Source organism: Colius striatus, chromosome 5, assembly GCF_028858725.1.
Source record: "Colius striatus isolate bColStr4 chromosome 5, bColStr4.1.hap1, whole genome shotgun sequence".
In the NCBI taxonomy this organism is placed as follows: domain Eukaryota; kingdom Metazoa; phylum Chordata; class Aves; order Coliiformes; family Coliidae; genus Colius; species Colius striatus.
The window spans coordinates 54,633,004-54,646,586 of NC_084763.1; the positions used below are offsets into that span (position 1 = coordinate 54,633,004).

Here is a 13,583-nt window from a genome sequence, read left to right on the forward strand (position 1 = left end):
TGACTCTACAATTCTCTTTTAGCAACTGTCACATGGTTCTAAAATAAATAGAAAACTTAGCAAATGTTTACTACATCTCAGGGATGAACTAACTCTTCATTCTCAGCTCACCCTTTAGTTTTTCATTGCCTGCTGTTCCAGTTTAACACTCAGTTGGCTTATTGTCTAAATGCAGAATGACATTTCTTATCATTTTAACACTTTGTTTCTTAGACATTTGAAACCACAGAGGTGCTCTGTGGGTCTTTTCTGCATGGTGTTTAAAGAATATGCCAATATCAGTAAGCATTTGCAGGAGGTAAAGTAGTAATTGGTTAAGGGCACTAGGCATTGCTGTGCTGTTGTATGCAAATAGTGTATAAAGTAGAAACTGTCAAAGAAATATCCAAGGAAAAATAATGTGAAAGTATTAAAAAATGAGACAAAATTCAAGCAAGCATTTTGCTTTTGCCTCTGCAAACACCAGTGTTCTAATATTGCAACCCACTCAGGGGAGGTTTGTGCTTGTTCAGTAACAACTTGCTTGAACAGATAACTGATACCCAAGACAGCAGGGAAGATGAAGTGATAGTATGTCAACTTAAATGTTATTATGAAGAGATTTGTGTTATTTTTCTCTTTATTTGATTACAAAGGCTGGGAAATTTATCTAGCTGTTGAGGAAATAGGTGGCCTTATATGACCAGGAAATCACTCACCTGTGAAGACAACTGAGATGTTCTCTGGCTTTCCTCCCCCTGGTCCTGTTGACTGTGGGAGGAAACACAGACAAGGGATCCTTTGGTAAGAGCTTTCATGAAGCAAGAAGCAGTGTTGGAGAGGCTAAAATGGAGTGGAATACACCACTTTTAGTAAGAGGGGTGTTGGAGGGAATTTCAGGTGGCTACTCTAGCTGGGAACCCTTCACTGGGATTCAGACAATTGTGCAGCAAAGTAGTCCCTAAACTCTCCTCCAGTGGGGACTCTGATTTTTAAGTCCAAGAATACATCCTGAAATCCCAGCTTTGCTGAGAGTGCTTTTGTCCATTACCTAGACAGTAATAAATAGTTTTGATTACTTCAAGTATTTTCTCTGCATAGATTTTAAGAAACTAATCCCGTTCTGGTTATAAATATTTCACTTAAAACTTGGATTCTACTCAACATTAATATCTCTGAGTAGCCTTTTGGCTGTATATTGATCCTCCTTACCATGTGGTATTGCTCATTCATTGCACACGTGTTGTAAGGTGAAGCTTGGAAAGAGTTCAAGAGAAGACTGGAGAAGTTCATGTAAGGAAAGTCCTTAGAGAGTACTAAGCAGAGTTCTGGCTGAAAAAGTTCCCAAGCTGTAAATAAATGGAGGCCAAGAGAATACATAGGAGAGATACTGTATGTGTTTGCCCCTTTGTGTACCCTTCCTTTCCTAAGTGTCCCTTGACCACTGTTGGAGACAGGTACTGACCTAGGTGGATATTTTTCTAACCCAATGTGACCACTGTTACTTCCTTATGTTTGTATAGTGACAGAATGCCAATATTTGCAATTACAGCATCAATACACAGCAAATGATTTGTGGGTTTATCTCAGATCTAAGCCTCTCAATAAGCCAGCAGTACATAATAGAATGAATCTGAGGGAGGTTGAACAGACAGGTCCATTCATGGCTTTAGGGTTATTAGTGGAGAAGAGTGACTATGCAAATGGGACTCCCTAAAAATAACTCCAGTGTACTTTAAAGCAATTGGAATGTGCTGAAAGGGCTGGAATAATCAATAGAAAAGAACAAAACCAATGTAAGTGACTGGAAACTTTTCATGAACCTAATTTCAGAAAAGAATGAAACAGAAAATAGGAAGCATCAAAGTGGTTGGTGATTTATAGAAACAACACATGTAGGAAGGAAAACCAGAAAGGCAGGGGAACCAAAATAAGAGTCTCATAATAAAACTAAATAATTAATATATAATATACCTGCCTTCACTGTGATGAAGGAACCTAGGGAGAATGGGGACAGTAGGTCATTTCCAGCTGAAGTAGCTAACCAAATCAAAACTTACCTCTGTTATCTGCCATTAAAAGCTCAAAACCCTGACTTCCCAGCCAGTTAGATTAACTTCATCAGCAAGTAACTTAGTAACTACACCAACTGTGATGAGGGAGCAAAATCTTAAGCAGATGTCAGAAGGCAGTATGCTGAGAAGAAAAAGAATTCCTTCAGGAGTGGTGTGGGAAATGGAGCCTTGCAGCTGGCACAGCTCCTGGGGAAGAGACTGCAATCATAAAACTCTCTGGAGAGAAGGAAGGAAGCAATGATGGGTGGTATAGGTAAGGCACAGAAAGGGGAACACTATTTTTCAGAGTCAGCCCTGTTTGATGTAAACCTTGTGGTTGCTTCTCCTCCATATAGGGCCTAATAGCAGCTTGGTTGTCTCAGAGCTAGAGGTAACTCACAGAAAGGGCTGAATCCAGTACAGAGCACTGCTTACACCAGCAATTTGCACATCTGTACCACGCAGGTAACAGTGCTGCTTTGTATGGGCTGTGTCACTTTTGAACACTGGAATATTATTTAAAAGAGGAACAATAAAAGAGGATCTTGAGAAGTGAAGACAGAGGTACTGGGAGACATGAGCTTAGCTGAGGGGGAGCTCAGGTAAATGTGCTCCACTGAGATTATCCACCAGTGGCTGGATTTATAATTATTTGCAAGTGTTTGAGTTGTAGCAGGGATCTCTTTTGCATCTATAGAACAAAATAAAGGATTATTTGTTAGTCTTCCATTAATGAATTACCCAGAGTGGGATTCACACCAGTGGTTGCCCTTCTCTCATGTAAAAAGGGAGCATTGGTCTTAAGACTCATGTCATGTCTCTGTATCTGAGTTGACTTCCTAGGTGCAATTAATGCAAATGAACTTTTGGCCATCATTTCAGTCAACTCTTGTCTCCTTTCAGTTGTGTCTTCATGTTATGGGCACATAGTGCTGAAGAAGTAGAGGGATACCACCATTTCATTTCACACAGCTACTTAAGATGGTGGTAAATCATAGTCCCTGCTAGTACAGGATGAGCTTCAACCAGGGTTGGGTAGAGACAAATGCTCCACTCCTTCCTGCCAAATCTGTGCTCAACCTATACTCCTTAGAGGTGTTTCTCAGACATAATGTCAATGAGGTAATGAATGATCTGTCCCAGGAGGAGGGGTTCATGCCAGGTCTCCTTGTTGGGAAGAACAGCCCCTATTCTTATGCCAGATATGTACAGGGTTTCCATTCTGTTACTCCAAAAATGATGTCTCAATCCAACATATTTCAGGCAAATTAAAAGGTGGGGACCTGTTTTTTTTCCTTAAGAAGGTTTATAGATTTCCTAACTTGGCTAGCCTGAGATGCATTTGCTAGGAATAGAGAGTAAATGGACTAAAATATGGAAGGTGTCCTGAAATGGAAAATGGCAAGGTTTAGGTAGATGTCCAGAGCTCCCTTTCCATTACATAATCAGTGCATAGTCAAAGGTCAACTATTTTCTAAGTTGTAAAGTCTGCTTTAAGGTGGAAAGAGTTCTTCCTCCTCTTCACAATGTGCTTTCTCCCCATCCTCTGTGGTTTATTGCTCATTAATCATTTAGTATGTTTCAGTTCCTTAATTGGAAAGGGAAGCCTGAACCAAAGATTGACAGAGAGGGGCAATGCACACTCAGTTGGCAAAAGCAATGAATAAGAAAAGGAAGAACTTTGTAGGTCACAGCTGAAGTCCAGCCTGAAAACTGTCAGCATACAATGGACTGTGTGCAAAAAAGTCCCTGAAGCATGCATACATTCAACCAGCCTGCTCAGAAATGTAGCTTTACTTGGCCCAGAGTTGTTCAAGTTGACCCCCAGCTGACAGAAAAACTGGGTAGACTGTTAAAGCCAGAAACTCACCCAAACCAAGACAAAAAAAGCAAAATAAACCACCCCCAGTCAGACATCAGAACTGACATGAGGAATGTTAGAGAGCACTAGTTCAATGGCCAATACCAGGATAGCCAGAGGTGGAAGGTGTCCTGCCAACGAGACAAGAGGCATCAATAATTGATCTGTGGTCTCCTGTTTGTGAGCAGAGGTTTCAGAGCAAACAGCACAATAGGAAATTAAAATTAAAAGCTGTACATGTGAGGACAGACCCTCTGACACTACCATGACTTCCATCAGCAACTGGGTCTCAGAGACAAGTACTGACAAGCAGCTGGAGGCAATACTTCTTTTGAGAAGGCTGAAAGGTACTGCTGAAGAGTAAAGTGGAGGCAAGATTCAGATTTTGGTCCTCAGAACATATTAGTTTGCATTTTTTAATGACTTTTGAGCCTCCTTTGAATTCTTCCTTGGTCTCCTGCGTTGTCTGTGGCTGGCCCTGAATTTGGGAGCCCTAGTGTGTGCACTGAGGGCAGCCTACACGTGCCAAACAACATGCAGGTCCCTTGGTGTGTGATTGTCTCCCCAGCATTTGAGGGCTTAGTCTTCCTTGAGCCAGAGCAATCATATGTGCTTAAAATTGTATTTTGCTGTTGTAATCCACGTGATGCTCTGGTATTTCTAACTCATTTGTGTTATCTGCCCAGGAAATTACTGGCTGGATCTTCTCTTCCAATACAAATATCCCTTGCCAGCCACTGTAAGTTTTATATGTGGGGGTTGGGATGTTTTTTTGTTGTTTGGGGTTTTTTTTGGTAACAATATAAATCCTTCAGTGCTGACAATCTTTCTTTCACTGCAGAATACAAGATACTCTGAGGCACAGGGGTGCTCAGCTCTACAGAGAGAAAAGACCTAATAATGAAATCCAGGCAGATTTCAATTCATGATCTCTGAAAGTTCCTGAAACTAAAAGACCAAAAGAGAAAAATGTCTTTAATGTCTAGAGGATTTGCATGCTGTCAATCTTTAATTAAGACACCTGAGATAAAGTTCACCCTTGCAAGACAAGACAGCAGAATGGGCACCTTGGATAAAGAGCTGTGTGAGAGCAAAGGGCACCTGGGATCACAACAGTTCAGCACTGAAGGGTTTCATTTCAAAGGCAGGAGAAGTGGAGGAGAGCAATGCCTTGGGCTGCTGCTGGGCTGTTTGTTGTGTTATTGTTACTTACTGGATTGAGCTGCGAATCAACCACCCATGGGAAAAAAAGGCAGGAAAGAGCCATTTATGATGAGCAGTAAGTACCATTGCTTGCAAATGTATTTGTTGGTATGATGACTTCTAAGTGCCAGTGATGGGAAAAGCATGGCTTTATTGCAGCTCTCTTTTACATACTCTTTGGCAGATGTGTGTAACTAAATGATCTCTCTGTTTTTTTGCATCATACCACAGGCCTCGTGTGTCCTCAGAGCAGGGTAATTTAGTGTTCCACACTGGCTCCAGCAAAAACATTGAGTTTAGAACTGGACCACTGGGGAAAATAAAAATTAATGAAGAAGACCTTGCAGAACTTTCTAATCAGGTGATATGGTTCCTTACTTTTCCATGCTATGTTTGCCTTGTCAGTTTTGCACATGAATATAGCTTATCTTTGGAATTTGTCTTAGCCAGTGCTTGAAGTGTTTTGTGTGATTGTTGTTTTATCTCTGTCAGCATTCTGATATGAAAGCAAGCTATTGCAAAGTAATCATGCCATTACAGAAGATAATTAAATGATCAAACTGTGTATGTAACAGAGCTCTGTCTGTCTAAATGGACTTTACAATGGTGAAGTTAAGCAAGGGCAAAACATTCCAAAGTTGTGTGAAAAAGCAAAGCTTGTTTACACTTGTGAGCTTCTGAAAAGGCCAAGCTTGTTTCAGTTTATCTCTGTTGTTTAAATTTAGGTGAGAGAAAGTAGTGCAGAGATTCAAGAACTTAAAAAAGCCAGTGGTGCCTCTCAGAATGCATCCCAGCAGGTTGCTTTGCTGACCTCCAAGGTGAGCCATACCCTTGTGTTATCCTCCTCCAGCATTCCCACTTTCCCATTTCTCAGCTTGACATCATTAACTGTTTCATCTTGGTATTTCTGGTCTCCAGTTCAGGGAACTGGGGCAGAGTCTGTATTTAACATCAGCTCAGAGCCTATGTTTAATGTGGAGATGATTGTTTAGTAGCTCTGGAGATATTGCTGTAAATCCCATAACTTCCATTTACCAGGATTCTTCTTTTGTTCAGTGTCAACATCTCTCTGGACTATATCCTCTAATAATTATGGATGTGAAATCCCACCAAATTCAGGAAATAGACCCTATATGTTCTTATAATTGTTACACAGACATTCCATGAATGTGGAATGGGCCACAGGGGTTTCTAGTGGAAAAATAAAAGACCTATGCAGCACTTTTGTCTCTTTCCTGCTACTAGAGGTTTTTCTCCAACACATGACTTTTAATCCTTCATCTGACTTGGTTTTTTTAACAGTAGTGCCACAAATTCATTATAGGTAAATATTTTATAGCCTAAGAGACCTTCCTTTAGGGAAACTGGGCTAATGTATTCATCATATTCCCTGATTCAGTTTCAGCTTGCTGCTTGTAGTTATAACCCACTGAGATAAAGTGAAACTTTTCATGGCTTTTGGTGTACTGAGACCTTGCATGTGAGCAAGCACCTGAACAGTCCTGCTGGAATATTCCCAGTCTCAGTGTTAAGCACCTAAGTCCATCTTCACAAGGCTGAGACTTTATTTTTGGAGCCAAATTGGGACATAGTTCAGCTGCCCTTATCTGAACATCCTAAAACACCTAAATCCCAGTGACCAGAGCCTGATTTGAACCTGATTGTCAGCTGTTTTTGCACAGCAGATATTCTTTTTTTCTCAAAAGAAAACATTTTGTCAGCATCCAGCACACACCTCTGTGGTCACTCTCATAGCAAGCATGACATAGTTTGCCTTTCCCTTGCAGATCATGAGTCTTGACAACAAACTTCAAAGCTTGGAGCAGGTGAGTAAATGGGAAGCAAAGCAGAGAGAAACCCTATCCCCAACTAAACAAAATGGTTAAATAGCTAAATGATTTCTTTCCACTCATGCATTACTCAGGAAAAGAGTTTTTGGTAACAGGAGGAGGTGAAATGCCTTCTTACAAAATATAAACTGTGTAGGAGCCTGCATTCCTTACAGGAAAAACAGTTTTAGTCTGGGGAACAAGAGCTAGATACAAAGGAGAAGTAACCTCTTCCTTCACTGCTGTGTCAAGCCAAAGGCTGGAAAATTCAAACTGGATTTTATATCAGACTGGAAGTAGCTAATTTTCAACTGTCACCTGCTTCTCCACTGAGCTTGTGAGAAGGCACAGCTACAGCTGCCAGTGAAAGCAGTTTTCAGATGCATCACCCATGGAACTGAGAAGGCAAGATAACCCTCCTTCGAGACTCACAGTCTCTACTAATGTTTACTTACAGTGCTTTTCTCACCCTAGTGCTTGCAGCCAGCCACCCTGTGTAAGACCAGTCATATTAGTCACTATTTTGTACAGGGAACAGCTCAAAACTTTTACAAATCAACCTTGCTTCAGATAAGGGAGAGTTTGTCCTACGAAGAAGTGTAAATGGAACACCAAATAAGCAAGAACCTAATTTTTTGCCCTTTTCCTGGGTTTCAGACTATCCAGAGGAAAGCCTGCAGTAGCAGTCCTTGTCAGAACTCAGGGACTTGTGTAAACTTGTTGGATGGTTTCTTTTGCCTGTGTCCCAGCAACTGGCAGGTGAGTCTTTACCCTCCTTTAATACAGAGTGTGTGTGTTAACTCTAAGGATACACCTGGCTTAATGTAATTGGGATGAAGCATGGCATTTTAAGGTTGCTCAGGGCAGTGAAATATACTCAACAGCAAGCAGCAGTATCACACTTATTGTCTGGTTAAAGGGCAACACTCTTGCCCCTCAACAATATCAATATATACCAGAAAAATGAAGCCCAAGCCACTGGGTCAGTGCCCTGCACTGTTCTATGTGTGTGATGGCCCATGAAGTCAGTGATGCTTGGCAGTTCCCACAGCAGAGAATTAGTCTGGTTTTTGCTGAGCACTGAACTGAACTGAATGCCTTGCTGCTGATCTTATGCAAGGGCAGAGAGAGAAGGGGGGAAGGGAAGGATATTTGTTCAAGCTCAACCAAATAAGACAAATGGGGGTGTAAGTAATCAATCCCATACTGAGGTTTTTAAAAGACTTCACCAGCAAAGGCTTTAATGATGCTGTTACACATACTACAAATGGAAAAGTTGTGTCTTCTCAAAGGCTTTCCATTTGTAAGTTGCCCCAGTCAGGTTTGGGTCAAAATAAAACAGCATCTCCTGATAGAAACAGTTTGAAAGAGAGTTTTCTGAGCCTTTTGCTAGCAAAATGGAAAGTAAGCAAGATCACAGCACTATGCTGCCTTATGATTTCTGCAAGCAGATGAAATACTTTATCTCCCATCTGACTGATAACCAGGGTCACAGAAACACAGCTGAAGAGTTTTGTTATAATGCTTCATAAGAGAAGTTGTGTTGATAGCAGCACATGGTTTGTATGTCTTTGGAAATGATATTAAACGTTGGTTCATGGCTTGTTTTATTTCTCAGTTATTTGGAAAATCACCTGGTTCTCCATTTCATCTTAGGGCCCCCTGTGCTCAGTGGATGTTAATGAATGCCAGATTTATGCTGGAACAGCCTTAGGCTGCCAGAATGGAGCCACTTGTGTGAACACACCAGGCAGCTACAGGTAACTTTTCAAAACTAGACATAAAAATTCCTCTGTAAAACACCCTGCCAGTTTTGCACCTCATGTCATACCTGCAACACAAGCTCTGGGATTAAGTGTGTGCACTATCCATGCCCTGGGATCTCTTGCATTCCGAGAGAATGTAAAATCCTAATACACCGTACACTGAGCCCAGTGCTGATGCAGGAGGCTCTCTGAAGCCAGTGAAGCAGCAACATACTGGTTTATCCCATAGCCAGGCTGTGAGTTGGAGACTGGCTCCAGTGACCCAGCCCTCTGTTGTAGGTGCAGATGCTTTAATGGACATTTATTGCACCGTGGGAGGCAGATGGGATGGTGAGACGCAACATGCTGCTCTGTGACCAGCACTCGCCATGTGCCCACCTAGCACAGCCACATTATTATCCCTCCCCTTATCTCCTTTTATTTGAGACAGAAGAACAGCTTTGGAAACCTCCTGAATATATGGGCATCCTTGATCACTGCAGCAGAGCATGCACTGCACAGTGCTGCCAAGCAGAAAGGCAGCAGAGATGCTTCCTGCAGCTGGCTGACCAAGAGAGTGCCTGGGCTGCCCATGTGCAAGCCCCTATAGTCATGAGGTCCCTGGACCATGTCCTTCTCTGGCTGTGCCCAGCTCCTTAGAAAACATGCTTGTGTTTACAGTGCAAGCCAGTCCAAAATGTCAATCTGGTAAATAAATAACTTTCAGGTATACTATAAAGCTGTCCCTGTGCAATGGGAACAAGCAGGCTGGAAAACATGCCACAGCCTTCTGCAAAACAGTCTGTCTACTGCTTCAGCATGAAAATCTTATCCCCCACAAATATTTGCTTGGTATAGCACTGGCTTATCATGCTTGTTAGTTCCTGAAAGAAGCTCACACAGGGGAAGTTCTCCTGCTGAGGTGTTTACACTTGAGCATTAACACAGAGCCAACTGAAGTGCCACTGATATGTGGGGCAGTCTGTCAGCTTTTCTTTGATTTTAAAGGATGTTTCTGGCTGTTCCCAACACAGACATTTGTGAAGAAAAACGACACACAAAGCAGCCTGCCTTTACTTGTTGTTTCTTACTGTGCTCAGGGATGTGGTGTGCAGGTGTGTGACTAAATGAAGGTTTGAGAGGACAAACCCTCTGCCTGTCTCACAAGTGTTGTCACTGTGTTCATACAGTCATGATTCCTCTTTCTTTCCTAATGTCTTTCTTGCCTTCCTTGGTACTTGCTGAATCAGTGCATCCTGAAATGAACTAAAACCTCTTCATAAGTCATCCAAATCTTAACATTGATGCTTTTGCATTACACCTTCATAGTCTTCTTCCACTTACTGTCTTATTTCTGAGTGCTCCTTAGATGCTAAATCCATCCCCAACATGACTTTTTTCAACAACTGTGAGAACACTGCTGCTAAATTTTCTGGAACCCAGCAGCCCAGGTCATCCCACTGCTGCTCTGCTGTAGTTACATACACCAGTGTGGACTGTGGGTAAAGGGTGATATTTACCTTTCCATACACCCCAGAGACAACACCAGCTGCAGGGCAGTACTGGATTGGGTACCATGAAAAGGAGCACAACACAGTCTTTGCTCCCTTTTCCAAGTCCTTACCTCCATGCTTCATGCAGCAATTAAGCAAAACATTGAGCAGGAGTCCAGGAAACATTTTCCTGAATCAGGACTTTAATGAGACATTGCATCAGTCAGATGAAAGGCTGTGAGAGCCCCTGAGTCTATCAGATTTTTGTGTCAGAACCAAAACAACAGGGACCTCATCACAACGTGCCGTCAGCAATGGGAGAGAACCAGAGCAGTGCCAAGCAGCAGTGTCTTTGGCTGAATTTAACTGAAGCTCCTTGCAGTGTGACTTCTTGAAGCTGTTCCCTGAGCAGCAGATTAATCTTTGCCAGACTAGGCAGGAGGCAGTACCACTGTTCTCCTTTGGAGCTGGTCAGATTGCCTCCTTGTGTCCTTTGGAGTTGAACATCAAGCTCTGAATGTACTTTGAACGTAGAGCTGTCGTCTGGCTCCCTGGCCTGTTGCCTCTATGCTTGCCCAGGTTGAGCTACTGCACTGGCAAGATGATATTGGTCTAGCTGCTGTCTCCTCCAGTGATGAACATACTGCCTTACAGTACTGCAGACTGCAGTTAAGCATTAAGCTATTGGGGTGTCTTTAAGCCTCATTCATGAGGATTACTTGTCCTGGGTGGAGAGTTTACTTCCCTGCAATTGGCTTATCAAGCTGCTATTTCAACTGAGCATGTGATAGCGTGGTACAGACAGCAGCAGCTTATTAATCAATTGCTCCAAGGTTCAGATCAGCTGCACTGGAATACCCTTATTAAAATTCTGCAGATAAATGCTTTTACACAGCCTAAAAGCAATTCAAGGTGTACCTGCTGTATATCTCTGTGAGGAGCAGACATGGCAGCACATAACTTCATCCAAATCAGTGTCCCATTGCCATTGTAGTAAAAAGCCAGTGAGAAATGTCAGGAGGCTTTCTGCAGGTTTAGGTCCCTTACAGTTCTACTTCAGAGCCTCAGATTTGGTTTATGTAGAAATAAAGGGCCAGAGAAAAGAGAAACATTTCCCAATGGCTTAGAAGTTCCCAATTTCAGTTCCACTGCATATGTACAGTGCTATGACTAAGATGGGCCCTATAAATAACAATGTGATGCAGCTGGGAGCCTGCAAGCCAGATCCTCCCCCTGCAGAACACTTCCCTTGAGCCTACTACTTTGTTCCTCCCACCTCATCAGCCCCAAATGCCTCCTCCTGCACACCACGCTTACCTGAAAGCTGGGCTGCTGCTGAGACAGACACTGCCCTGTGTTGAGGTGGGATGTGAAGGCAACCTGTGCTCTAGGACAGGCCACATTGTGTAGAAAACCCTAGAGGTGGAGGTTTAGGCACTTGGCATGGTATGAGGGTCATAAACTGAAACACAAAGGTTAGGTGCTCTGTGACTGAAGTGGGGATTTCCAGGCATGTATTCTGCTGAAGCTTCATGTTAGATTTTGTTTCTTTCTCTAGATTTGGGCTTGTGAATGTAACAAAAGGCTGTGGTTTGTCCCAGAGGGTCAGGCAGTCATGGATCTGCACAGGTCCCATGTGGTTTTTGAGTCTCTGGTGAACAGGAGCCTTGCCTCTGTGCATGAGCATTAATGGGATTGTGGTGCATTAAAGGAGCACCACACAAATCAAAAGTGGGAAATGTTCTCTTATTAGGGCAATGTGTGAACTTTAACAGCTTTATTAAGACAACATTTTGATTTTTCTCTCTGCTTTCACCATTAGCTGCTCCTGTACTCCAGAAACCTCCGGGCCTCACTGTGCTTCCAAATTTGATGACTGCCAGGGAGGATCAGAGACACTCTGTGAGCATGGCATCTGTATAGATGCAGACAGGGAGCAGCCCAACCAGGTAAGGAATAACATCCAAGACTCATTCTACAGCACTACATGAATAAGCAACAAATTACTGCCAAGCACCTCAAAACTGTGTCACACAAAGTGCTGCTGAAAAACAGCAAGAAATGCTGGAATATTTTATTAGTTAAATGATGAAGAAGGACAAAAACCATGCATCTTGTTTGTTCTGGGAAAAGGCATACCTGTGGAACATTGCTGTCTGTGGCCTGGGGGCTGCAGGGCTGCAGCACAGCTGGGTGGCTGCTGCTCATCTTTGGGGGCCCTCGCTGTCAGCTGGACTTGGGTGTTGATTCTAGGCCCAATCTTTCCAGGCATCTCTCATTGCTTTTGGAAGAGAATCTGGGTACAGGGTGTTCCCTCCAAAGGGGCATCAGCAACATGAGAGCTTTGGCTCTTACCACTCAGAGCTGTCCTCCAAAGCTGCCCTGCCAAGCCTCTGCTCCTCCACACTCCTCTCCACCCATGCATTATTTCAGACACACCACAGATTCTTTGTGCTGTTCTATAAAATACTTTGGTCAATTTGTAAAAGTTTTCACAAGTCATCACTTGTTTTCTGCCCATTTTTTTTTGTGGAGAAAGCTTTTTGAAAAGGTTCAGCGGAGGCTTGACAATGTCTGCTCCTGTGACAGTCAACAATAAAGCTCCCATTAGCTTTAATTGGACCAGGGCTAGATAAATGCTGAAATCTGGCCAATAGTAAAGTTTGCTGGAGAGAAACCTGTTTTCCTTAAAGAAAACATATGTTTGCAATTGAATGTCAGCACTGCAGGTTGCACAGGTTACTGAACAGTTTGCTTGAAAGAAAAGAGCCAATCTGATTTCAGGTTGCTTAGGCTCATCTGTTTATCCTGATTACAAAAGCAAGCTAATGACTTTTAGTTGTGCTTATCTACAGCTCCTAATTGCTGTCTGTTTTCTCTGGGAGCTTTGAGGTAAATGACAGGTTTCTTTTATGGAGACAATGAATAAGCCTTTTGTTGCTTCCATAATCCAAATAGGTAAACTCAGAAGAAGAAATAGAGTGAGAAAAGTACCCGTGCAACTTATAAAACAGAATGTGCAAACCATGTAATGCTCTGAAAGCTTTCTTGCTATAGTATAAAAGCCATTTTTATATAATGAACTGCTCCTGCCCTTTTCTTGACTGTTCTAACTGTCTTCAATATTTAATGTGATGTTTGCTGTGGCAGCCCAAGTACCGCTGTATCTGTGACACTGGCTGGATGTCCCCTCCTGGCAGCCCTGCCTGCACTGCTGATATAGATGAATGCAACCTCCCTAATCCTCCATGTTCACAATACCCTCTTGTGCAGTGCCACAACACACCAGGCTCCTACTCATGTGGTGCCTGCCCCACAGGTATAATGCCCTTCCATGCTCTCAGGTGGGAGTGGGTGTCAGTGGGTAGTACTGCTGTGTGTCATAAGCACAGACACAGAATCCAGATGAGAGTAACTCC

The 13,583-nt window shown here is 42.8% G+C and overlaps 1 protein-coding gene across 1 annotated transcript in view; it reads left to right on the plus strand.

Moving 5' to 3' along the window:
- Window positions 1–5,060: 5,060 nt before the first annotated feature.
- CUBN (cubilin) overlaps window positions 5,061–13,583 on the plus strand; it is a 139,599-nt gene continuing 131,076 nt past the window's right edge. The window contains exons 1-8 of the mRNA XM_061996580.1: window positions 5,061–5,173; window positions 5,329–5,458; window positions 5,823–5,915; window positions 6,885–6,923; window positions 7,584–7,685; window positions 8,583–8,686; window positions 11,987–12,113; window positions 13,315–13,483. Of these exons, the coding sequence (XP_061852564.1) occupies window positions 5,061–5,173; window positions 5,329–5,458; window positions 5,823–5,915; window positions 6,885–6,923; window positions 7,584–7,685; window positions 8,583–8,686; window positions 11,987–12,113; window positions 13,315–13,483 (877 nt within the window). The remainder of the gene's footprint in view (window positions 5,174–5,328; window positions 5,459–5,822; window positions 5,916–6,884; window positions 6,924–7,583; window positions 7,686–8,582; window positions 8,687–11,986; window positions 12,114–13,314; window positions 13,484–13,583) is intronic.